This window comes from Mus musculus, chromosome 11 (genome assembly GCF_000001635.26).
Source record: "Mus musculus strain C57BL/6J chromosome 11, GRCm38.p6 C57BL/6J".
Lineage (NCBI taxonomy): Eukaryota > Metazoa > Chordata > Mammalia > Rodentia > Muridae > Mus > Mus musculus.
Window position 1 is genome coordinate 116,312,471 of NC_000077.6, and position 26,535 is coordinate 116,339,005.

Sequence of the window (26,535 nt, forward strand, 5' to 3'; positions counted from 1 at the left end):
ATCCTTGCATGATCTCTTGTAATCCTCGGGGTAAACTACAAGTTGGGCCCAGCTGTCTCCCTTCTGCGGCAGAGGAAGCCAGTTCCTTCGGTTATACTAAGTCAACACAGCTGGTGGAGAGAGGGGACAGCTGAGGCTCAAGCCTCTGCTTCACCAGCTAGATAGCGCGGGAATTTGATGCTAGCAAGTTCCTGGCTTTTGAGACAGTCTGTTCTGAAAAACAGGTTATGTTCATTACAATCGTAACTATTCAAAAGTGAACAGAACAGGGTGGGGAATGGAGTTTAAATTACTCTCCCCCCAAAGCCTGGTTGTAAGTCTCTATTACATTCACCCCAAACCAAGCTATGCGAAGATTACAAGCATAGCTCCAGCACCCTAAGGGCTACTTGCAGACAGTCTCTTTCAGGAAGGAGGGTGGCCCCGAGAGAAAGAAGGAGTGGAGGATGTCCCTCCACCAACAGTGTGTTCTTTAGTTTAACTACTATGGGCTTTGTGTCTTTCCTGGGAAATCAATTGGGTAATTTTTCTAAATTAATGTTTCCTGGCCCTGTAGCAAAAGTGGAAATGTGGGCTGGAGAGATAGCTCAGGGGTTAAGAATGCCGACTGCTCTTCTGAAGGTCATGAGTTCAAATCCCAGCAACAACATGATGGCTCACAACCATCTGTAATGAGACCCGATGCCCTCTTCTGGTGTGTCTGAAGACAGCTACAGTGTACTTACATATAATAAATAAATAAACCTTTAAAAAAAGTGGAAATGCATTTAAATAATAAGTCTCCCTATGAAGCTCTGGCTGTCCTGGAACTCATTATGTAGATCAGGCTGGCATAAATAAATAAATAAATAAAAGTCCTCTGTCCCTTTTTTAATAATACAAATGATATTTTCATGCTGGTTTTCAGAATTCTTTAGGTTTAAAGACATTAGTCACCTCTTATATGAGAGCTTTTTTTTCCTTTTATGATTAGTTTTTCTTTGTTGCTGGTATTTCTCTCTGCTAGAGTTTTCACTTTTTTAAGACTTTTGTATTTATTTATTTGTATGAGTGTATCTAGTGATGCATGGGTGGAGTGCGGCCATAGAGGCCAGAGAGGGTGTCCAGTGTCCCCTCTACCACTCTCTGCCTATCCCTTTTGTGACAGGCCCTTGCTGTGTTACTGTGTAGCCCTGGCTGCCGTAATACTCACTACATAGACCAGACTGTATCAAATCCACAGAGACCCACACCTCTGCTTCCTGGGTGCTGGCACTAAAGGCTGCATGTGCCACTACCTCCATCCAGCCTTGCCTATCCCTTTGGGGCAGAGTCTTATCCGAAGTCTAGAGTTTGCATTTTCTCAACTAGGCCTGAAGCCCCAGGTCCCAGTGACCTGTCTCTGTTCCTCCCTGGAGCAGGAATTATAGGTGTATGTGAAGATGCCCAGCTTGTTATGTGGGCGCTGGGATCTGAACTCTGGTCTTTGTGGTCTCTGAGCTGTCTCTGCAGGCTTTAACTTTTATTTATCCGTATTTGTGAGAACCTCATGTAGCCCAGGTTGAAATGCCAGCTCCCGGTGTATCTGAGGATGGCCTTGAATTTATCCTCCTGCCTCTGCCTCCTACCTGCTGGGATTATGGTGGGCCCACCTTCCCAGCTTCTAGTATTTTCTTTTTAAATGCTTATTCATTGAACCACCTGGATTTTTCTCCCTGGTGGAGATCTAGTCGTTCCTATACCATTTCCTCATTAGTTCGTGATGACCTGTGACTTAAAATGTTACCTATAGCATGAATTAGGTCTAAGAAGGTATTTGGACCTTTTTTTTCTGGGATTTGCCGGTACACTCAGCACAGCACCACCAGAAGTCCATTAGACTAACGCAGCTTGAGAACTGAGTTTTACACCCAACACCAGCGGGGAGACTCTTTCTTAGGTTCTCATTTCCCAAAACACAAGTCCCTGCATTTTATTTTATTTTTTTGATTATTTTTGGAGGGGGTGCATTTTCTTCTGTTTTGTGTTTTCTTTAGGGGACAAAAGATATGTAGCTCAGGCTGGCCTCACACTAGAGATCCTCCTGCCTCAGATTGGAGGTCGCTGGGATGACAGGCTTGCCAGGTGCATTTTAAACTTGTGCTCATGGCCTAGCAAGATGGCTTGGTGGGTAAAGGCGCTTGCTGTCAAGCCAGAGGACCTGAGTTTGTTCCCCAGAATCCACAGAGTTGGTGGAAGGAGAGAACCAACTCCTATAAATTGTCCTCTGATCTGGACACACGTGGTATACACACACACACACACACACACACACACACACACACATAAATAAATATAATTAAAAATTTTAAATCTGTATGTACAAATTGAGCTCTCTGAGCAAAGTGGTTTGAAACTAGGTCCTCCAAGTGTTGGGGACATCATTACCAGGAATCATCCGTCCTTAAGGGATGGACGGAGTATGAGTCACACCCCTCCCGTGAGAGGACCCTCCTGCCGGCCTGACCATGGTCCTGGTATTGACTTGGATGTGGCAGTAAGAGGGGGGTACAGAGGCAGCAAATAGTTCCCTGGGCTTCGCAGGAAGGAGCTAGGGTAAGGAGGGACCAGGCCAGTGAGAGCCTGCTGGGCAGATCAAAAGCAGGCAGAGGACCACTGTCTTCTCAGCTGACCAACACAAGGAGGAGGTCAGCCAGACCACGGGGCTGATGGAGTCACCATGGTAACCAGAAAAAGCCAGCTTGCCTTCCCAGCTGCCTCCCAGCTCCTAGCCTTGACCCTACATTGGAGGTATTTAGGGTACTCAATAAATCTTTGGCTAACAAATAAGAGATGTGTGCATAAAAAGCTGAATCTGAGGGTATTGGGGACCGACCACTGACTGGGACATTTGTGTCCCAGAGAGGGAAAGCAGAGGAGACTGGGTGCCCCCTTGAGGTATCCACGAGTCTCTCTGACATGAGAACCAACCACAAGCCTACAAGCAACAGTAATGCATGCCCCAGGGTATGGCAAATCAGTATGCCTTCCTCTCGTACCCACAACCCACAGGCAGACCTCACCCTCCAATGCTTATTTAGGGTAGGTCCAGGAGAGGCCTGTGGCTTCGAAGCAGGACTGTGGATATGTGGGAAAGTATGACGTACTGGGGTAGATTTTGGTGGAGGCCACAGCACATGCCACACAAGGCACAGCTTGCATGTGAGGCTGGATGGTGAGCTGGCTTGCTTCTGTCGACTTGAAAGAAGCTTGGGTCATCTGAGAAGAGTGAACCTCAGTTGCAAAGATGCCTCCGTGGGATTGGTCTGTAGATAAGACTGTGGGAGAGCCCAGCTCACTGTGGGCAGTGCCACCCCTGGGCAGGAGGCCCTGGGCTGTATACGAAAGCAGAGTGAACTGGGTGAGAAGCTCTCTTTTATGTATGTGCAGCAGCGTGCATGTGTGCATGAGCCCACGTCTGTGGGTGCTTGTGGATGTGAAGGGCCACGTCTGACTTAAGAAATCATCTTCCATTGGCCTTCAGCATCAACCACTGAGGCAGGTTTCTCAATCAAACCCAGAGTGTCGTGGTGATGGCTCATTTAGCTCGCCAGCTTGCTCCAGCATTCCCTGTCTCTGCTTCCGAAGGTTGGAATTACAAGCAAGTTGCCATGCCCAACTGGCATTTATGTGGGTGCTGGGGAGTCTGAACATGGGTCCTCACACTTTCAGGGCAAGTACTTCAACTACTGAACCATCAACCCTGCCCCGGGCACTTCTTTGTGTTGTTTGAGCCAGGGTCTCACCATGTAACTCGACTGGCCTAAAAGTAGCTATGTAGATCAGGGTGGCCTCAAACTCACAGAGATCTACTGGCCTCGGCACCCAGAGTACCCAAATTAAATAACAGAGGGTTATTCAAAGGGTTTTTAAGAGCATCCTCTTAAATATCCCTCCCTTAACGACTAATTCTGGCTAGGTAGCAAACCTCCAGGATTCCACTGTCTCTGACTTACAAACATTCCATGCCTGGCTTCTATGTGGATTTTTTGACCCATGGAGGCATCTCCCCAAATTCTATTGCTATGGTTTTTTTTTGTTTGTTTTGGGGGTTGTTTGTTTGTTTGTTTGTTTTTGGTTTTTCGAGACAGGGTTTCTCTGTATAGCCTTGGCTGTCCTGGAACTCACTTTGTAGACCAGGCTGGCCTCGAACTCAGAAATCCGCCTGTCTCTGCCTCCCGAGTGCTGGGATTAAAGGCATGTGCCACCACGCCCGGCTTATTGCTATATTTTATTAGATAGGATTTTGAACTGTAGCTCAGGGTGACTTGGAACTCAGTGTGTAGTCTAGCTTGGAGCAAACCTCCTGACTCTATCCCCCTAGTTCTGGGATTAAAGGTCTGAGCCACTGAGCTCAGTTTCCTTTGGATCTTTTTTGGGGTAGGAGAGCCTGGGCTGTCATGGAACTCACTCTGTAGACCAGGCTGGCCCCGAACTCATAGATTCATCTGCCTCTGCCTCCCGAGTTCTAGGATTACAAGTGTGCACCACCACTACCCGGCTTCCTTTGGATCTTTTGTACCCCTCATTTCATGCATTTATGTCTGTGTGAAGGTGTCTGATCCTTTAGAACTAGAGTTACAGACAAATGTGAGCTGCCATAACGGGTGCTGGGGATTGAACCTGGGTCCTCTGGAAGAGCAGCCAGTGAGTTTAACACCTGAGTCATCGCTCCAGCACACCTCTGAATCTTAAAGTGGGAATCTAAGCTAGGCCGGGTCAGAGCTGTGTAACACAGATCCAAGAGGTGCTCGCCTGGGCTGAGCTTCCAGGATGCTGAAGCAGGATTCTCTTATATTCAGGACCTGCCTGCACTACAGAAGGGCTTTGTCCTAGTCAGGCTTTCTACAGAGGGGAAAAAAACACCATAACTAAAAAGCAAGTCGGGGAGGAAAGTGTGAATTCAGCTAGACTTCCAGATGATGATTCATCGCTGGAGGAAGTCAGGACAGGACCTCAAGCAGGGCTGGAACCAAGGCAGGAGCTGATGCAGAGGTCATGGAGGGGTGCTGCTTACTGGCTTGCTCCTTATATCTTGCTCAGCCTGCTTTCTATGGAACCCAGGACCACAAACTCAGGGATGGCACCACCCATAATACGTTGAGCCCTCCTTCATTGATCACTAATAGAGAAAATGCCTTACAACTGGGTCTCATGGAGGCATTTCCTCAACTGAGCTGATGACTCTAGCTTGTGTCAAGCTAACACACAAAGCCAGCCAGGACAGACTTTAAGACCAGGCTATGTGGGTTCATGGTTATAGGCCCTATATGAGAACCAACTACAGTCATTTTCCTAAACCAGTATACTTTCTAATTATAGTTTAAATATGTAGGCCAGGGTCTGGAGAGGTGGTTCAGTAGTTAAGAATGCTGGCTGCTCTTCCAGAGGACCCAGGTTCTAATCCCAGCACCCACATAGCAGTGGTGTATGTAGTACCTGTTTCAGGGGATCCAACGTTCTCTTCTGACCTCCATGGTCACTGCATTTATGTGATATACAGACATGCACATATAACCCACACATAAAATAAATAACTTTTCTATAGTTAGACCATCAGATGACTGTAGCTCCTGCTTTTCATCAAAGAATGATTTTGTTTTCTTTTTCAGATGGAGACTGTTACAGACGCGCATAGCTGCATCTCATGGAGGCATTTCCTCAACTGGAAACTGCTTCCTCTGATGACTCTAGCTGGTGTCAAGCTGACTTTATCTGAATGCAGAGAATTAGAGTCTGTGGGGTGCACAACTCAACCTGGTAAAGCTGTAATGCAACCTACACACACACACACACACACACACACACAGAGAGAGAGAAAGAGAGAGAGAGAGACTGATTCACGGAACGGTTGTAAGAACCCGAGGACCAACAAGACAGTGTCTTGTAGACACAGCAGGGGAAATTACACCCAAGAAATCTCAACAATATGGCTACCTAGACAAGACCAACACAGTGACACCAGTTGGTTCATCAGTGGGAGAAAGTTCTTAAGGTCTCACCCCTGGGGGGAGCTAGAGGGGGAAGGGCATGGTGGGAATGATGTAAATACAGTACTCATGAATGAAATTCTCAGAGAATTTACAAATGTAAATATAGAAGTTAAAAAGAGCCAGGTGTGGTGGCAAACACCATTAGCCCCAGCACTCAGGAGGCAGAAGCTGGCTACCCGCTGTGCTGGCTTGGTCTACATAGGAAGTTCCAGGCCAGCTAAGACTTCGTGGTAAGACCCTGTTTCAGAACACAAAACAAAGTTAAGAAGAGTGTGGCCTGGCTAACTTCCAAAGCCCTAGGTTTAATCCCTAGAGTATCACAAAAAGGCTTTCAGGAGTTACCCAACCGTGCCTGGACACTGGAGGCCACTAGACATACACCCTGCCCCTGCCCTCCACGATGGATCACTTAATCACACATCAGCCACCCACCCAGTGCCCCATTTACACTATGTGCACATCCATACCACATCCACTCACACATACACAACGCTTATTTATTTACACATGTATCATTTCATATGCTCACACACGTATGCACACTAGCTCACACCGTTATCTTTTCAGACCACGGCATTTTCCACTATTCTCCTATCCTGGGCTGGCTCTGGGAAGGGGGTCACCACTCTCCTGCGGGGAGCTTAGAGCCCAGCGCGGTGGGGAAGCAGCGAGCAGGACGGCGTCCACCAGGGGGCGCGCGCCGCTAGGGAGAGAGGAAGTGCAGGCGTCGTCTGGAACCGGGGCAGTTCTTTTTGGACCAGGGGCCTGCGGTCTGGCCCCGGAAGTTTAGTGGGTGCCCAGCGCGCCCCGAATCCCGTGATCGCTAGTCTCCTAGTCCAGCTGGTGCTGCGGGGAGATCAGCTCTGGCCTGGACAGGGGCGCCCTCACAGCCCTGGGCGTGCTCCCTCAGCCCAGGTGCAGTCCAGTTGCAGTCCCCGGAGTGCTCCCATAGCCCAATTGCAGCTCCCAGCGCGATTCCATAGCCCAGTTGCACCTACAAGCATGTTCCCGCAGCCCAGCGCAGCCCCCGGGGCACTCCTGCAACGCAAACGCGGCAGCACGCACTGCTGAAGGGCATGGTCCCCAGGGCTCCTGTTCCCAGAATGTGACTCAGCGCTTTCACATGCTGGGCATCCTGATTTGCATTGTTTGGCAGCGTGGGGTTCAATCCACACATGAGGACAGAGGCTCCCTGACTCCAGGCATAGGGACGTTTGCCCTTGTTCCTGTGCAAGATCACAAACATCGCTGGGGTTTTCAATAACCTGTCTGTGTAGGTAGAGAGAAAACTAGGGAAAGCCTGGGAGGGAAGAGACAGGAAGAGATCCCCCTTCCCTGCTAAGACTGCAGAAAAGAAAGTCCTTTTGAGAATTTGGGATTCACAGCAAATCTATGTCCTGCCAGTCACAGGAGGGACAAGGACTGTGGGGACTGGTTAAAGGAAAAACCACCACAGGGGAATGGCCCACCAGAGAGGCACAGATGTGTCCTGGATTCTGAAGGGTGGGAAGGTGGGTCCCAGGAAGATATCTATTCTGTGAGAAGTAAGGCAGAGATGGCTCTGTCACCAGAGGAGTAAGAACAGGTATCGACTAAGAAAGCTAAGGCACTTTAGAGCAGCTGACTGAGGTAAGATAATGTGGTTTCACCTGATCCGCATGTCTTTAGTCCCTGCACTCAGGAGGCAGAGGCAGGTGGATCTCTGAGTTCGAGGCCAGCCTGGTCTACAGAGTGAGTTCCAGGACAGCCAGGGCTACACAGAGAAACCCTGTCTCAAGACAGATAAAGAAGAATGTGGCTTCGTTGTGACTGGGATACAAGTGAAGAGTCCACACCAGTGCCCCAGGTACTGGAGGTGGCTGGGCAGAGGCAGACCACATTCAGGCTGGGGTCTCCGGAGCTGCTGGATAGGGGTGGGGGTGCAGAGAAGGCCTTTTTCCTCCCCAGCACAACACTTGCAGATCCTTCCTCTGTGGTGGGAAATGGGAGGTCTTAGTCCCTTGATCCAGAACTACCCTGAAGCAAGGGTTCTAGGACCAAGGCTCGGTTTTACTGAGTGTGTTTAAGAGCGCCCTGCGCACCCACAGGAGAGTCTTCCAGCCTGAGGCTCGTCGAGTGACTGATGGAATGAATGAATGAACAGAAAGGCCAAAGAAAGATGTGTGCAGCCGCCATCAGTGTACACCCGACCTGGAAAGACATCACACACACTGATGTGTTAGAATGGCGGGTTGCATCTCAACAGCACGCTAGGCCAAGACAGTTCCACGTGGACGAGGTTTTATTGGGAGAAGAGAGAGAAGGTGGCGGCAGAAAGAGAAGAGGGGGAGAGAGTGTGAGGGAGGGGAGTTCTCCTTATTTATATCGAGAATGACGTAACTCAGGTAAAGGTGGAAAGTGAGCCAAGTGGATGTTGGGAATAGGGTGCCTGTTGCCTTGGCAACCAGTCTGCAGGTTTTGCTGTCACCTATGTGATGTCATAGGTTTGGGAGGTCCTGATGCCAACACATACCACCAGTTGTCTTTAATAAAGACTATCGTTTTTGGGTTTTTGTTTTTTGGGGTTTTTTTGTTTTTTGTTTTTTCGAGACAGGGTTTCTCTGTATAGCCCTGGCTGTCCTGGAACTCACTCTGTAGACCTGGCTGGCCTCGAACATTTTACGGTTCTTGGGACTATCTTTGCGTGTAGCCCAGGCTGACCTAACTCATAATCTTTCTCCACTTCCATATACTACCAGGCCCAACTAATAGGGGCTTTAAAATAAGGCCAGAAAGGAGAGCTAGGTTGAGGCCTGGGGAAGTGTAGGCCCAGGCAGGGACAAGCCTGACTTATATCTCCCCATGTCCCCACTGCCCTCTCGGCAAAAAGCTCCAGTTGCCGACAGGTCACTGAGTCTTGTGTTGCGGCCCCCACTCCACTGTGCCACATTCTCTGCACTACTCTTGGCAGATATCACAGGAACCAGTCCCTGCCCCACTCACCCTGAGCTTCCCATGGGGCAGGGGATTCTGCCCCTGTAGTAATAGGAAAGCAAGAAGATGGCGGTGTCCACACAGTGCCAGCATGCCTGGAAGCTGGCCTCACCTGTGCTGGCATCCGCAGGTCCTCTGCATCTCAGTGTCCATATCTGTAGGCAACCCCAGAAGGATGCCATGTCCCAAAGACTGAAGAGCGCCCTTGCCTCTTTCTATGATGCTATCTTGCTGTTACAGACCAGCGCTGTGGCCTCCCGTCTAGGGATCAGGGTTCAGGGCTCACCAAAACCAGACATTTTGAGCCGGAGGTTTGCCAGAGGCCTGGGCAGCTAATGTGGCGACCTCCCCAAGCTTAGGACTCAGTACTCAGACTCTCCCCTGAGAAGTGTTGCCAGGAGCCCCAAGGAGGAGGCTTTGTGTTTCTGTAGAGGAAGGCGAGGTCCTGGTTAGGCAGAAGGCAGGCAGTGCCCGACACTTGTCCTACGACTTAAGGAGTTGGGGCTACTAAAAGGATGAGGTAGGAAGGTGACAGTCAGCTCCCAACGGAACCACCAGATAAAGGCTGAGCACCTGGTTGGACTAGGGGCTCCTGGGACTAAAGAAGGAAAGGAAAAGGGAAAGGGGGAAGATGGGGGGAGCCCAGTGTGACCCTCACAGTAGTGCATAGACATGATGGCAGCACTGAGGAGGCTGAGGCTGGGTGACAGGTGACAGCGTCAAGCGACTGTCAGTGTGTGTGTGTTGGGGAGGTAGGAAGTCTTTGAGGTGTTCTTGCCTGAGCCGCATTTGACAGAGTCCTTAGCCCCATATGAAGTAGCCATCAGCGCCCTGGACACCCCTGCTGGGATTCACCCCCACACCTCCCTTAGCTCTGCCTTTCTCTTTGCATTTCTGCTGAATACCCATGCCTGCTCTTTTAAGGCTGCCTTGACGTGGCCCACTTGAACATGGCAGATAGCCCACACGTGTAGGTCTTTCCCCCAAACCTGCCAAATGAAATGAAATGCAAAGGAATGTGTGTGTTGCATGTGTGGTGTGTGTGTGAGTGTGTGTGTGTGTGTGTGTGTGTGTGTGAGACAGAGAGAGAGACAGAGAGAGAGAGAGCTACAAAAGCCTTGTTCAGGAATGTTCATAAAAGCTTGTTTACAATAGCCCTACACTGGAAGTTACTCAGATATCCATCAGAGGAGAATGGCTAAACAAACTGAATACTATTTGGCCATAAAAAGGGACAAACTGGAGCTGGCAAGATGGCCCCATGGGTGACGGTGCCTACAGCAAAAGCCTGGGGGCCTGGGTCAATCTTTGGAACCCATCTAAAGGTGGGGGGAGAGACAGACATGGAACTCTGGCTTCCTAACACACACATGTGCAGGCACACACATGAGACAGACACACACATGAGACAGACACACACACACACACACACATGAGACAGACACACAGACACACACATGAGACAGACAGACACTAACAGACTGATATACAAAGACAGACACACTCAGACAGACACACAAACAGGCCGACACACCCACACATGAAACAGATACACACACAAACATACAGACACACACACATGAGACAGACACATAGACAGACAGACACACACAGACAGACAAACACACAGGCACAAAGACACACACATACACACACACACACACACAGCTCCCTCAAATAAACAAACAAAAACCTGGTGGTCTCCCTATCTGAGCATTTGATTTTTGTGACCTTTACTTCAGTGCAGAATGAGGGGCAGGAGGAGGTGGACAGTGGGGAGAGGAGATAGCATCAGACAAGAGATTTCAACAAATCTGAACTGACAATGGATCAGGACTCCTGAAGCCTTCAGGAGGGGTGACAGAGAGAGGTCACATGGTTTTCTCCCCAGACTCTGCAAAAGGTCACCACACAGAGCTGGAGTGTGGGTACTTGGTCTGTACCCCATGTCTTCCCATGCTTTACCCACAGAGTCCATTCCACCAAGACCATTCATTCTCCACGGCAGCAGAACCAGGCTCTGGACCAAGGGACGCCAGGCACTCCCCCTACCCACAGTGCTCCTCACACCCACAGTGCTCCTTCCACCCACAGGGCTCCTCACACCCACAGTGCTCCTCCCACCCACAGTGCCTGGAGAGAACTAACTCTACAAACCTTCATGTATGTACTGTCATGTGGGTGACCCCCAACACACACACATATACACACACACAGAGTCACACACACACACAGTCACACCCATATATACACACACACACTCACACATTCACACACACAAATAAATACACATACTCATACACACAAACACACACTCACCCCCACACATATGCACACAATCACATTCAAACACACACCCATACTCGGAAATACACACACTCACATACGCAAATACACACAAACACACATAACAAACAACAAAATTAAAATTCAAAAGGCAGGAAAGAGTTAAAATGAGTCGAAGAGCTGGGAGCGCTGACCAGAAGCAGGGTACTTGCCTAACATGTGTGTGGCTCTGCATTAAATCCCCTGTACTCTAAAAACAAGTAAGTAACTCAGTGAGAAGAGGTCTCACTAACTGCAGATGGAGAACACACTGTATCGAGGACAGTGGCCAAGGAGACTGGGTGGCCTGACCAGTGGCCAGGTGTCAGCCAAGCAGATGAAGGACCTGAAGTGCTGTGGCACATTTGAGGGGTATGTGCCCTGCTTCTGGGTAGGAAGGGGGTCCTAGGCCATTCATCTCCTGGGAGGGATCATACTTTGAGCACAGAACCCCATGAATCTGCCTTCTCCTGGCAAAGGCAATTAGTTATCTTGTAGTGACTGAGGCTCAAGGTACTGCGGGATGGGAGAAGCCTGTGTAGACTCTCCCTCTGGCGAATGGCTGACCCCACCCCTGTGTCCAATACCAAAGGATCCTCTCTGAGGGCAGGAATCCTGTCCACCTGTCCACCTGTCCACCTGTCTGAAGCTGGGCAGCTGGAAATAGGAGATATTGGGGGGCTGGCCAGGCCTCCTGGTGTTCTGCTCCCCTCCCCGTCTGCCTTCCCACCTCACTCTGGACTTAGCCGCCCGCACTCCTCACACCCTGCTGCCCTCCCCGCCAGCCCTTAGTTCCTGCTGTCCATCTGAGTGACCTCACTCCCCCATCCTTCCTTACCATTTTTTTTTTTTGACACGCTGAGATGTTCCTCTTCTGCTGGGGCCACAGTCTTGGTTCTCAGGGTGCCTACCCAGTGTCAAGGCTGGATGAGGCGACCCAGTTGGAGAAAAGGGTCCCCAAAGCAGGCAAAGGTGCTCTCACTGTTAGGAGTTTCACAAGCAACAAGCTACACAAGCATAGCACGCACACCCATGCAGTCAGCCTGCAGCTTTCTTACACACTCCCGGAGCACCTGGCTAGGGAAGGCCCCACCCGCCACAGCAGTGGTTCTTAACCTTCCTTGACACCCTTGAACACAGTACCTCTGGTTGTAGTGACCCCCAACCACAGAATTCCTTTTGTTGCTGCTTCATAACTGTAATTTTGCTATTGTTATGATTTTGTAGCGTAGGGCTGGAGAGATGGTTCAGCAGTTAAGAGCACTGACTGCTGATCTTCCAGAGGTCCTGAAGTTCAATTCCCAGTGGCTACATGTTGGCTCACAACCATCTGTAATGGGATCCAATGCCCTCTTCTGGTGTGTCTGAAGACAGCTACAGTGTATTCATATAAATAAGATAAATAAATCCATAAATAAATAAATAAATAAATTGTAATGCAAATATTTGTGTTTTCTGATGGTCTTAGGCAACCCCTGAAGGTCATTGAACCCCCAAAGTGGTTGAGAGCCACAGGATGAGACCTCTGCACTGTGGGCGGGGCCCTCCCATATCAATCAAGAAAGTGAACCACAGGCTTGTCTACAGGCCACTCTGGTGGGAACATTTTCTCATCTGAGGTTCCCTTTTCCAAAACGGCCCTGGACTGTGTCAGGTTGCTATAGGAACGAGCCAGCACATCCAGGATAATAGGAGTGTCAGGCCCAGAAGCTCTGTTTGCTCCTGGTCTACAGTGGGGTACAGGTGTGCAAGGACAGCTGAGTCAGGCACAGCTCTGTCCTGGTGACCTTGTGGCCAGGGTATGAATGGATGAATGGCTTACATGCTGCCCCGATGTGTTTGGATGGAGCATCCCGTGTGCTGCCTTCCCATTCCATCCCTAACTTCTGTGGCTCCCACACTGCCTCCTAAGATGGCTGCAACCAGGCCCTAGAGGATTGGAGACCAGAGGACCAGGTCTTTCCCTTTCACGACATTTCCTCTTCATCTGGCTCACATCTTCCCCAGATCCTGAGCTAAGGTAGCCTCGGTCAACCCTCAAGGCCTCCGCTGCCTCCTCCACAGCCAAGGAACACAAATATGTAGGGCAGCAAACCGGTCTCTTGTTCTACAACAAGGCAGTGCAGGCTAGCCTCCAAGTTCTCCCCAGGCCTGGGTACTCTGCCCCAGACTCTGTATACCCTTGGGTCAAGCCACAGCAGCTTCACGAGTTTTGGGGATGTCCTCAGTGCAGGTGTGTGCCAGGAACCCGTTACATTAAAAGCATTTTTGCAAAGGCTGTGTTTCTGTTTTTCACTCCAATGATCCATTCGTTCATATGGTCACGATTCAGCACACTGGCCACTGTGTTTAATGCTTTCAGTGTAGACTGGGCTGGGTGGACTGCTTGTCTGCCCACAGGACTTTGCTGACACAGGAACAGGCATGTGGAATTAATAACTCAGTCTGAAACCCACTTTACCCTCCCTAGCCCAACGTACCCAGTTCATCTCCGGCACTCTTCGATTAAGGCAAGTTAGAGGGAACCTTGATACTGTACGGAGAGAGGGCAGAAGGGGGCGAGGCCACAGTTAGAGCCTGTGGGTAGAGCTGGGCAAGGAGGACGTTGGGCAGCTTCCTGGCCCCAGCTTAACTCCTTGGACACACAGCAGCGCTGGGAGGGGGCTGGTGGTTTTGGTTTTTCTGTTGTCGTTTCTTGTTTGGTTGGTTTTGAGACAGGGTCTCTCCACATAGCTCTGACTGTCCTGGAACTTGCTATGTAGATCAGGCTGGCCTCACACTCACAGCGATCCTCCTGCCTCACCAGTGTTCCACCACGGCTAAGCCTATTCTGCTCACTATTCCCAGACAGTCCCCTAACCAAGTACTCACCAGGCCCAACCCTGCTTAGCTTCCAAGATCAACCGAGATGGAGATTGGGAGCATGCAGGATGGAAGCCTCAGCAGAGGCAGATCCCAGCAGGGTGGTTCTGATGGGGGTGGCAGTGGCAGGCCCTGCCTGGGGGCTTTGCTTTCTTAGGAGCTTAGCGGAGCTGCCTCCAGGGAAAGAACTTTGGGCCTCAGAACTGAGGCTGCCTCGCACAGAAGAGAAGGTGGGCACTTGGACCATCCATATGGCCAGCGAGGTCAGCAGGGCAGGCCTTCCAGCGTCCCTCTTTGATTCCTGCTGAATCTGGACCTGACCTTGCCAGGCCAGTTCAGGCTTCTCAGCTTCTGGGGACAGTGTCCTTTGAGGTGTCTTTGCCAGCTCAGGCCCCAGCTTGCCCGCCTGTCCAGGTGGCTCTGACCTATCTCACCTGGGAGAAACGGAATGAGATGGGCACATGTCCCATGGGAGGAAGGCAGCGGTCCTCCCCCTCCCCCACCAAGGGCTTCTGTGTACTTCATCTCCTGCTGAGCTGCAGTTCACACTCCTTAGCACAGGCCTGGCTCTGGTGTCCTCCCAAAGTCCCCTCCCCTCCCCAACACCCCCCCACCTCCCCCTGTCACCTGTGTTTTCTTTCTCCTCACACAAGAATGTGTCTGCAGGACCTGGGCTGCTGTCCCATCCCATTGTTAACAATGCTGCCCTTCCACCTCCCCACAGGACAGGCCCAGACCTGCCCCAGGGGCAGCCCATTACCCCCTGCTGGAATCCTTACACACCTGTTTACCTTTGGGGCTCCGCCAAGGACAGAGCAGGAGCTACACCTGACTCCTGGCCAGTGTCCACTTCCTTCCTGTCCCTTGCCCTCCTTGCTGCGCAGGGTTGGGGGTGGACTCCAGCCCAACTCTGGAGCGGCTCAGATCCAGTTCAGCTCTGAAGAGGGTTTAGCTTCGAACACTACCAAGGGCAAGGGATGCCCCTGGGGACTTTCAGATGAGAGCCGCTGAACCCCCTTAGTGTCCTGTCCTATAGAACTCAGAGCCAGGAGTGGGAGGCCCCCAAGCTCCAAGCTTGTGGCCTTTCTATGGTCAGTCCTGTCATGGTCCCAGGTGGTAGTGGAGAGGATACATGGATGAAGGAGAAGCTGGGAAAGACCGGAAGTCTGGGGGCAGGAAGGGTGGGTCCTGGCTTTCCCCCAATATTTAAAAAGACATGGGTTCGGGGACTGGTGCTGCAAAACTGGGGTTTGAAGCCTAGAATTAAAGACCAGGCAGGTGGCCGGGCAGTGGTGCAGGCCTGGAATGACTGATGCTAGGGAGGTTGCAGGCAGCGGGAGGTGAAAGGTCAAGACCTGTGGAGGACAGAGTGAGTGCGTGGCTGGAGCTAGCAACGTAGTGAAGCTGCATCTTTTTTGTTTGTTTGTTTGTTTGTTTGTTTGAGACAGGGTTTCTTTGTATAGTCCTGGCTGTCCTGGAACTCACTCTGTAGACCAGGCTGGCCTCAAACTCAGAAATCTGCCTGCCTCTGCCTCTCAAGTGCTGGGATTAAAGGTGTGCGCCTCCACTGCCCGCTGTGAGGCTGCATCTTACAAAGGAAAAGGAACTCCAGCAGGAGCTGGGGACTCCAGCGCAGCGTGGAGCGTTCACCGAGTGCTTGTGACGTCCTAGGGCCAAACCCCAACACGACAACGGGTAAATCAAAATAAATAAATAAATAAATAAATAAATAAATAAATAAATAAATAAAAAAAAACAAGGGCTGGAAAGATGGCTCAATGGTTAAGAGCACTGACTGCTCTCCTAGAGGTCCTGAGTTCAATTCCCACCAACTGCTTGGTGCCTCACAACCATCTGTAATGGGATCCAATGTCCTCTTCTGATGCCTGAAGAGAGAGACAGGGCACTCACATACATTAAATAAATAAATCTTTAAAAAGAAAATATGAAAAATATAAATAAACCCATTATCGTGAAAGAAACGGGACCCTTCATGTACGGCTGAGGGAAACGTGCCCAATCAGCTGCCATGGAGAGCAGCGCCTCTAATAAACTAACCAATAAATAAAAACCAGACACAAAACTGCCACCAGCTCCCGAATACATGCGGAAGAGGGACCCATTTTGAGAGCTGGAGTCCTGAACACAAAGCTACACAGCCCAGAGGCTGTCAGGAAAGGCAGCTGAGTTGAAGGCTGGTGATGCTGGCCCAGCAAGGCTGGTGATACTGTGGCCCGAGTAGCCTTATGTATATCTCTTAGTTTTAGGGAAATGTGTGTGAAATGCTTAGTGGTCCTGGGCACTGTGCTTGGCAGTTAGTGCTGAGATTATACTGAGCCTATATGAGATGAGGTTTAGACGGCTCAGGGGCAAGAGGGCTTGATCGTGTAAGCATGAGGTCCTGAGAAGATGTCCCGAGCGAGCACCCGTGTTAAAAGCTGGGCATTGCCACCACACGACTAATAACCCCATCACTGGGGACGGAGACACCTCCCTTGCAAAAGAACTTGATGACCTGGCACTGTAAGCTGTGGTTCCACACGAGAGACTCTGTCTCAAGGTAATGAGGCAGACAGCCACGGAGGAAGACACCCACTGTCCTGCTCTGGAGAAGACAAGTGCTGCACCTTACCCCCCACCCACAGCGCAGTAGAAGTATGTGGGGACTTAAGAAAATCTGTGCTGGGCCCATTAGAGACTCTGGTCTGATTGGTCCAAGGTACAGCCTGGGCATCAGAATTTTCAGGAACTCGGAGTGACTGGGAAGTGTAGCCAAGGGCGCGCCTTGCTCTGCTCTGTGTCTTCCGTTAGTCTTTGGCCTTGTATTCATGAGAGGGGCGGTTCTACTTGCCCCAGACATTGCCTCTCTTCTTCCCAGCATAAGCCTGGGGCAGGCAGTAACTCGCCCCACTGTCAATCCAGGGTGTGCCCACTTTGGCCAGGGCCGAAGGCTGATCCTTGAGGCAAACGGGAGAAGGCTGGGGCTGCCTTTGTTCTTTTAGTGCTGTGGTCTGTAGAGAGGAAGGGGGTGGGGGAGGCGACTGGGGGTGGGGTGGGGGGGAGTAGAACAGAAGCTTTGGTTGGGGAATGGCCCCTTCTGTGTGCTGGGTGAAGGGATAGGCCCGGCCAGCCTGCCCTGCTCAGTGTGAGCCCTTCTGGAATATTTGGAATAATTAGCAAATGAAAGCAGCGGCGTGTAAAGCAGGGGAATGCCAGGTTGGCCTGGGGCCAGGCTCAAGGATGGAGGAAGAAAGAAAGGGGAGGCCATGGAGGCTGGGCAGGCTTGCTCTGGACAGCGCCCGGGCAATGCTGCTCCTCTGCGTGTTGTTGTTCATGTGTGTGCACCTGTGCACGAGACAAGCTGTCCACAGAGAAGGGCTGGGTGAGCACAAGGATGCTATGTAGGGTGGAATCGAGTGGTAGTGGTAGAGAAATGGGTCTCAGGCACACAAACCTAAGATGAGGGGCCCATCCAGACAGGAGCATCCTGTTTTGCTGTCAGAGCTCTGGTAGCCTGGACTTTCACAGTTGGGAGGGCAAGTCTCATTTTAAGGCGGCCTTCTGCCTCCCCGAGCCTGCACTGGGTCTGGTAAACACACATCAGAGCAGGATGGGGCCTTGGGGCTCCTCTGACCTCACACCCTGTCCCTCTGGGGAAGGACCCGGGGAGGGTATTGCTGGAAAGAGTCCCGGGACTCTTGGGCAGGCAAGCCTGGGCAGGCTCTCATGGCGGGGGACGGCTTGGGCCAGGGCACACTGGCCTTTGTGAATCCTTGGGGTGAGGCGGGGCCAATCTCCTCCCTGACTCTTGTTCGACTGGGCCTGTAGGCCCAACTGCCTCATTGTGCAGATGGAGGTCCTAATGTACAGAATGGAAGGGCCCTGAGAAAGGCCCTCTCCTTCCTAGGGACCTAGCTTGAGGTTAGACCTTCTACAAACCCTTTCTGTCTTGTTTCCCTGGCCATTCCCGCTTGACATGGAGAAGAAACACCAATCCTTTCCTCCCAAAGCCACCACATTTGGCTCTCTCCTTTCCCAAAGAAAGCTGGAAATACGGCCATGTTCAGATTTTTTTAAATTTTATTTTGAAAAACATTTTATTGTAAAGAACTTTACATGAAAAAGGTTAAATTGCTCCACGTGGAGGGTAGATTCAGGTCCCAGCTCCAGGGGTCAAGGTGGAGCAAGGCCTGGTCCCCCTAGTATAGACAGGGGCCTAGGGCTTGTCCCCTTCCTGGCCCCAGTGTTCCCAGTGAGCCGGGCATCCTTTCCCCAGTTAAGTCTTAGCTATAACTACATTCACTATATTAGTCTCTCCCCCCACCCCCTAGCAGCTTGGCTGCCCCTGACCCAACCACCCCACACCCCATCTTCCTGATGCTCTTAGCCTCAAGTCAGGCTGGAAGGTTTGTAGCCTCCCTTGTGCAGGTGATGGACCAGGGAAAGGCCCTAGCGGGCTTAGAGACCATTTCGCCCCACTTCGCTGCCCCCACCGGATTTCTGCCTCCTTTCTTTTCCCTTCCCCAGTCTCTTGCCCTCACTCTCTCTCCCTGGCCAAGGCTGCCAGGGCCCCTGGGAAAGCTCTGCCGGGAGGGGCCTCCTGGGAATTAATTTGTTATCATCTAATGAGCGTTTGTTGTACCTGGGAACTTTCTCTGGGTAGAGACCCAGAGAAGCAGCAGAAGTGGGTGAGGCGAAGCTTTGGTGAGGGCCCTGTTCAGTTCCTCCCTGGCCTGGTAGGACCCTTCTGGGCTTCAGCTCTCAGAGTGCAAGGGTGGGGATGGGGGGCAGGCAGGGGCAGGGGTGCTTTTGCCAATCCTTGGGCTTGAGGGAACATGGGTGGATGAAACACTGTGTGTATGGGGGTTGCTGATGGGGGAGGGGCAGGGTCCCCAGTTCCCAGTCTTCTGGGCTTGGATATGAGGACATCCCCAGCTGGCAGCAGTGTGGCCTTCAGAGACCTGGCCCAGTCCCTGCCTGGGTGCTGAGATGTCCACGGGCCTGTCTTGGGAGGCAGTTCTGGGCCCTGACTTGAGCACTGTCCGGAGATGGGGTGGGGCCTGACCTTTTACAAGAAGGCACCCACACTGGCCCAGTCCTGCAGGTCAGCGGCCAGGGTGGCATCCCCTGCTTCAAAGATGGGTTCTGGGGGCAGGCAGCCACTACCACTCTCATCCCAGGGATGCTGTAGGAAGGATGTGGCCAAGAAGGTCTCATCAAAGTCCAGGCTGTCAGCAGCCTGCTCCGCTGGAGGTCCCCAGGTAGCAGGGCAGTTGATGTGCCGGCCATGGACTGTAAGATCCACATCTCCATGTGAGCTGGGGCTTAGCGGGGGGCTTAGCTCCAGACCCTCCAGTGAGCTCAGCTCCTCCCCCAGTGCGCCAGCCTCAAAGATGGCCTCCCAGTCAAAGTTACCTTTGAGTGGTTCCAGCTCACCCTGCTCCTCCTGGGTCAGCAGTAAGGTGCTGGGAGGCCGCAGGACCTTGGCCACCCTCTTGGGCAGCGGCTGCTTTCGCTTATGCCCCAGCCTGCCCTCTCCTGTGCCCCAGCCCCCCTCCCCTGTGGCCTCCTCAAACTCCTGAAGCAGCTGCTGGGCCTCCCTGTTCACGGTCAGAGGCCCACCCCAGGGGGCAGCGCTAGGTTCCTGGGAGGCCTGGCGGGCAAAGGCAGGGTGGATGTGGACTGGGGGCAGCCTCCGCTTCTTGAAGGCCCCACTGAGCAGGCGCTCTGCGTACTGGGGGTCGATGCGCCAGAAACCCCCCTTGCCGGGCTCATCCTTCTCCCGAGGCACTTTGATGAAGCACTTGTTCAAGGACAGGTTGTGGCGGATGGAATTCTGGATACAGAGAGAGAACAAGAGAAAAGGCATAGGGGTCAGGGGACCGGCAGTGAAGTGGCACCCGGTGCTCCTGCATCCTCCCAGATGGGGGAGGGGCGGATCCGATGCCCTGACCAGGCAGCTGTAGCTCGGGGACTCTGGGACACCAGCCACAGGGTATGAGGAGCCCGGAGTGCATGGGGGGGGGGGGGGGCTTTTGTTCTCTGTTGCTGGGATATCTGCCTGCTCAGTCATCCGAGCTCTGAGCCACAGGGTGGCTCTCAGTGCCACCCTCTGTCATCCTCCCTCCCTCCCTTACCCTGTTGCTTGCAGGTCCTGGCCAAAGCCCTCAGCTCCCCCACGGCCTGGACTGCCATCTCCCTCTGTTTGTGAAGTGGGTGGGTTAAGGGAGGGGGCTGGGTGACCAAGGACTGTGTGTTTGTGTGTGTGTGTGTGTGTGTGTTGGGAGATTTAGTGACTCCTTGTTTGTTGAGCCAGCTGCTGGCCTAGACCTTCACCCCCTACAATCTCCTCTTCCCACCCAAACCACCTCAGTTGATTATTACCCAGCCAAGCGCATAAGGCTCTTTTCTGGGACCTGAGTTGGCAAAGGCATTGAATAAGGAGAAGATTGGGGAATCTTTTGACCCAGGGTTAGAGCCATTTGGAATGGGTTAGGACTATGATCGTGCCCTCTTGCTCCTTGGCTGCCTTAGGGAAGAGTGGGCAACCTCAGGCCTCGTCTCTAGAACATGGATCTTGATACTGGAGGATGTTCACAGTGCTGTCTCTGTCTACTGAGCCTTATCTTGCCCTCTCCACACGCAGCAGCTTAGTTCTGCTCACACCACACTGGTGTCCAGGGGCCCAGGCTATGCTAGCAAGGCAGGTGGGCAGTGAGTGGGCACCCTTTGGCCAGCAGGGCTGAGATGTTTACACGGCAGCCTGGCCCATTGGCTGCTCTGTGCCAGGTTCTGGAGATTTAGAACCCGAAGCCACTGCAGCAGAAGTGCCCCTGTGGAAAGCACCTGGCTCAGGTAATTGCCCCCCTAGGGAGGCTGGCTGAGAGGGTGGGGGTGGGGGCAGGAAACTGGGGAGGAGCTGAGGTGGGAGGCTGGTCAGTGGCTTCAGGATGACTTCCTGACCCCTCCACCTGGACAACTGATCTTTGTACCCAGAGGGGCTCATCTCTGCCCTACTCTCTAGACGCAGGGTGCAGAAGTTGGCAGGGAGGTCACCTAGGTTCCATTTCAGAGTCCAGTTCTGACTAATTCCTCGGGCAGATCATTGTCTAGGAATTTTCGGACACGGGACAAGAATGTGCCTTAGTGTTACATCCCACATGAGGCTACACCGGGCCCTATTGGTCCCTCTTCTACAACTTCGTCTGTACCTCCAGGGCCTTGGCTCCAGACAAGGGAGCAGTTTCAGAACCTGGCAGAGTGGTCAGGCCTCTCATGAGGCCTGACCTCACAGCCAGGTGTCTCCTTGGCCTTGCAGATCTGGTATGCGAGCCTGGCTAAGTGCCAGAAGGAGGTCGTGAGGAGGGAGTGGCCACCACCCGCACCTCTCCTCCCCCTACCTGCCAGGTGGGGTCTGCATGGCGGAAGTAGCAGAAGTTGTCCGTGATCCACTTGTAGATGGCCGACAGAGTGATCTTGGTGGCCTTGCTGGCTTGCATGGCCATGCAGATGAGAGTGGCATAGGAGTAGGGTGGCTTCACGTGTGGGTTGGTGGCATAGTCCACGTCGTCAGGGGGCGGGGCCTGCAGCCCCGGGGGCGCGCTTCGAGATGTGCACGACGATGTGGGCTTGCCGGGTGTGTGCGGCTGCCCAAGGCAGGCAGGGTCTGCCGCCAGCGGTGACCCGGGCGCCACCAAGCCCGGCACTTGGTGGTAGCCGTGGGGGTCTGTGCCTCCTGGGGGAAGAGTGGGAGCCTTGGCGTTGAGAATGGAGAATTCCTGCAGCCATTGCAGGCTGGTCAGGCTGTCATCCAGGGCGTCCGGCTCCTCCATGCCGCCCTCCGGCCCGGCTTCCTCTCCGGGACCCGCTCCGCAGAGGCGCAGCCAGCTCTCCGCCATGTCTGCGGGGACTCTCCGAAGGGGCGGTCAACATCCACAGGCTGAGCCGGAGTGGCCCGCCGCGCTCTCTGGCCCGCTGGTAACCCAGACTCCAGTTACACAGTCTCCAGAACACTCACTTCCATTCTGCGACCCAGGGGGTCGCCTCCTCCGAACACGAATGTGAGGCCTGCGGGAGCACCACGGAACTGAACACTCTTCCCCTACCCCGAGAGGAAAGAGGCGCCTTAGGGGGGGAGCCCCTCACATTCATCCCCGCAGCCTGTGGCGAGGTCAGGGAAACACAGGACCCTGGTCTGATCCTGCGTCTCCACCTCTCTCCATCTGCCCTTGAAGGGTTTGTTGGCCACAATGAGGGAAGAGGGTAGGAAGGCCCAAACTAACTCTTTTCCCCAAAGAGTGGGAAACTAAGATCACATCCCAATAGTCCAGGGGGGTCAGTACGACGCGGCTGGGGCAAAGTAGGTCATCTGATCCTTGAAAAGAGGTGTTAGGATGAAGGGTCTCGGGAAAGGAAGGTCACAGGACCGAGTTATGGAGGAGCAGGAAGCGATCTCCCGAACTCCTCAGATTTCATTTTCGTGGCCCCACTACTTCTGTGGGCGACCGATGGACTGGATAGCCAGCAGGTCCCGACGCCCTCCCATCCCGTGGTCCACAGCCCTCCCAGTCCCTTACCTGGCTCAGAGCGCAGCCAGCCAGAGGAAGGTTCTGGAAGAAGTTCCTCCCACCTCCCGCGGTTCTCTGTCCCCAGCTCGAGGGCTGTGCTGGCGCCCCTCTTCGCGCCCCCCCCCCTCGCCCGACGGCGCTTCTCTGAGCGCCGACGGCCCGGGGACCGGCATTAAGTAGACGCTCGGAAGGCTTCTTCTGCTGCCATGGCGACGCCCCGCCCCCATAAACAGCTTCCGCTGCTGTCATTGGCCAGTACGTCTCCAAGGAGACCGCGGGCCCTTGCAGCTCCTCTGGCGGCAACTCTCTGGAACTCTCTGGTTCTGCCGCCCTCTCCCGCGCCACCCAGCCCCCTACCCGCCACCGAGATCCGACTCTGTGCATTCCCGCCCGAGGGCCCCGCGCTGGGTCTCACGGCGGGTGCTCGGCTCCCGCTCGAGGCCCCGGGAACCCCTCCCCCAACGCGTCGGGTTTGACCGCTGAGGGGACCCAGCCCCGGATTCTGCAGACCAAGTCTCGGGGAACCGTGCCCTTGAAGTCTTTGCCCTCACCGGGCTGCCAGTGGCCTTTGTCTGGTTTCTGGGGCCTTTCCCTGGTCCCCGAGTGTCTTCTCTGGTGCCCACAGGCAAGTTTGACTCTCTGATGCCACCTGTCGCTTATAATCCGCAGAAACGGCCACACAGCTCGCAGACACACCGAGGCGGGTAGGGTAACCCAGCGTCTCCCGGTAAGCAGCTCGCCCACTCACCCTGCTCAAGTTCCCGGAAGCTGGCATTCCAGGGGCATCTGCGGAGGTGCTGCCCTTTCAGACAGTCTAGGAAGCAGAGCCAGCCGGCAAAAAACAGAAAAGCCCTGGGCCTGCAAGATTCTCAAAGAGGTCATTTGTTCTACTGATTTAGCCAGGAACTGGTTAAGTGATGGGAACTACTAAGCATAAGGGATTCTGGGCCCTAGCTTTCCCTATTGCCATCAGCTTTGGGGTTCTTTAATAATTGACGAGCTGCAGGATTGGAAGTGATCGGGTTTAAGGCAGATGCAGAAGCAGGTAGGGCAGTCAGGAATGGAGCTGGCCTTGTACCCAGGTCTGCAGAAATACTAAAAAGAGCCTGAGCCACTGACTGAAACGAATACGTTCACAAACGAATTCACGTTGTAATTAATGGCTCCCTTGCCCCTGTAAACAGTTTTATTCACTTTTAAGAATCATGCAGCAATCCATAAATATTGCATCTTGATGTCCCCACTGTAATGTGCCTATAAGTGTACTCCATGAATGTGAGGGGTACACAGATGGCACATACAGAGCACACGCACGCACACACACACATACACACACACATACACACAGGTGTTCAGGCCCTAAAACAAAGTGTGCAGCCAGCACGCCAACACCAGATGGACAGGACTAGTTCCCCAGTGGGATGGATGGCTTAGGGTTTGAGTCTGTGCCTGGCAGATGTCACAGGGGATAGACACTCTGGTGGGATGAAATTAGGTAAAGCAAAAAGGCTCTTTGAGGAGGCCAAGATCTGGGCAGTACCAAGCATGGAAAGGTGCAGATACTGTGTGATGAGGAGCCAACGGCACCAGGAGAACATGCCTGACTCTGTACATTTGAGCCCCAAGAAAGGGATGGTTCCCAAATGGACTGGGTTGTGTGGCAGCTGACAGTGGGCCACCCTGTGAATGGGCTATTTCTGCTTGCCAAGAAGTAAAAGGGCAGAGTGAGGGGCGGAATGAGCAAGGCAGAGCAAAGGGTATGCTAACCTGGGTGCCTGGATTATGGAATTCAGGCTGAGCACTTGTGAAGGGAGACGGAAGGGCTGATTATAATGGCTTTTTCGAGGGTTCCTGGCCACTGTGGCTACTGTTTACCCGAATCTCCTTCATCTCAGCTTCTTCCCCTCCTCCCAGGTCACACCACACTGTGAACACCGCTTACCTACTGCCTGCCAGGGGAGAAGGGCTACGTGCAGCCGTGCAGCCGTCCCAGGCTCAGGGAACTTCCCTGTTGTTTCTGTTCTGGTTTTTGAGGAGGTGTGGATATTGCTCAGCCTACACTGGTGTAAACCTTAAGTGTGGGAGGGAGGGGCCCTCGGGATGCTGAGGAAGTAAAAGACGGGAAGCAGGGTGTTCAGAAGGGGCAACATGGGATCTGAAGCTCAGCCTGTCCCACGTCCCGCAGCGCAGCAGAGCCCCTAACAGTGGGATTACCATGGAAAGGAGAGCTGTGCGGTGGTGCAGGCCTGTGATCCTAACTCTTGGGCAGTACCGGCAGGAAAACCCGAAGTTCAAGGTCATTCCCAGCCACATGGCAAGTTTGCAGCCGGACTCTCCACCCCCGACCTCCCCTCAGGATCCTGGGCACTGGCATTTTGGGGAAAGCCTTTCAAAGAACACACTTGCAAGTCTAAAGCTCCTCGTATCGCACCCTCATAAGTGACTGTCACTAATCTTGATCCCCAAACCATCTCATGTTCCGCTGAACGACTTTCTGTTCCAAAAGCCACTAGATAGGCATCTACTTTAGAGCCATGTTAAAACCCACTGAACCCAACAATTTCCTGCCAGCTTGCTGCTATGGCTTTGAGTGCTAACCTGACAGCATCTCTCAGCACTGGTGAGCCCACCTCTCATCTATCCCATCTGAAAGGCAGGGGAGGAATGCACTAGGGTAGGGAGGTCTCCTAATCCTCTGGCCCCAGAGCCTCCACCATTCCTTTGGTGTTCCTGTGCACCAGTTTGAGAACCACTGGGCCTCAGCTCTTAGCCTAGTTCTTCAGCTATTACAAAGAGGGCAGAGAAGTGGTTAGCTGGGTTCAAGACCCCCTCAGTGGCTGTAGTGACGATATGGGAAGAGCCTGCCCAAGCACTGCAGGGAAGTGGCCCAGTAGGCCTTCCTGACTGCACTGGAGGAGGACAGGCCTTGCAAGGGGTATCTTCCTAACTGTGGACACCGGAGGTGCAGGAGACCAACTCTGTTAGATCTGGCTTCCAACCAATAGTTCGGTGGCTACCCTCTCCCTTAGGCGTGGGCAAGGAGCTCCTGGTGTTCTGGGAGGCCGGAGTGGATGGCCTTCCTCATGGAGCAAGTTCCCAACCAGTTCAAGTTAGGTTTCTAATTGTTTATGAGTGCCAGAGACCAAAACCTGTCCATGGGCGTCTAACAAGGCTGCCAAACTCTTCAGTCTTCTTGGTCTCCACTCAGAAGAGAAAGCCTACAGAAACAACCAGCCCTGACCCTCAGCTCAGCTGGCCCACAGGTTTGGCTGGCACGTATTAGCCCACAGAGGGAAGGCTTCTGGTTCTTTCTGAGAGGGTAAGAATCGCGGTTACAGGCGATGAGGCAGGTGGGTGGAGGGTTGCGCATCGTCCTCCCTTCATGTGAGTAGGAAGTCCACGAGTCTTGTTGAAGATGACCAGAAGGCTCGTGGTCCAGTGAGGGCAGATGGAAGGCAAGGACAGGAGGGGACGCCCAGGTGGAGGTGCAGATGCCCTCAGACAGCCATAGGATCCCATACACAAGGCCTGTTCTCCTCAGGGTCCTCCAGGCTGCTGGAGGATAAGCGCCGGCGCTGGGTATGGCGACAGTTGACAGTGTTATCCTCATGCTGCCAGGTACCTGGAGAAGGAACAACAGAGGTTCTGGGAGCCATTCCTTAGGCCAAGCATACATGGTGTCCCAGTACAGCAGCACAGGAGTCAACACAGAATCTAGCAGGATGTGTGTGACGTGAGACATCTGGCTGCATGAGCCACTCCTGAGAGGAAGAGTGAGGAGCAGGTGCTGGCAGGTG

The 26,535-nt window shown here is 53.1% G+C and overlaps 2 protein-coding genes across 5 annotated transcripts in view; both read right to left on the minus strand.

Annotated features, from left to right (window-relative positions):
• Positions 1-18,233: 18,233 nt before the first annotated feature.
• Positions 18,234-23,029, minus strand: Foxj1 (forkhead box J1). 2 transcript variants are annotated; one of them, XM_006532269.3, is made up of 3 exons: positions 22,748-23,029; positions 21,572-22,272; positions 18,234-20,007 (listed from the first exon to the last, which is right to left on the minus strand). In XM_006532269.3, exons 2-3 carry the CDS (start codon positions 22,067-22,069, stop codon positions 19,240-19,242), a joined length of 1,266 nt encoding a protein of 421 aa, XP_006532332.1. In that variant the 5' UTR covers positions 22,070-22,272; positions 22,748-23,029; the 3' UTR covers positions 18,234-19,239. The 2 variants fall into 2 exon arrangements, with proteins under 2 accessions (XP_006532332.1, NP_032266.3); NM_008240.3 differs by having other exon boundaries at positions 21,572-22,238; positions 22,748-22,884.
• An 845-nt stretch (positions 23,030-23,874) lies between these two features.
• The window catches only part of Rnf157 (ring finger protein 157), a 77,047-nt gene continuing 74,386 nt past the window's right edge, over positions 23,875-26,535 (minus strand). For 2 of the 3 annotated variants that reach the window (XM_006533104.2, XM_006533103.3), the window contains one exon: positions 23,884-26,360. Coding sequence is in view for 1 of the 3 variants with exons in the window: in NM_027258.1 (NP_081534.1) it covers positions 26,236-26,360 (125 nt within the window). In the remaining 2 variants the exon portion in view is untranslated. Of the gene's footprint in view, positions 26,361-26,535 lie in introns of all 3 variants that reach the window. The other variant, NM_027258.1, reaches the window with a different exon arrangement.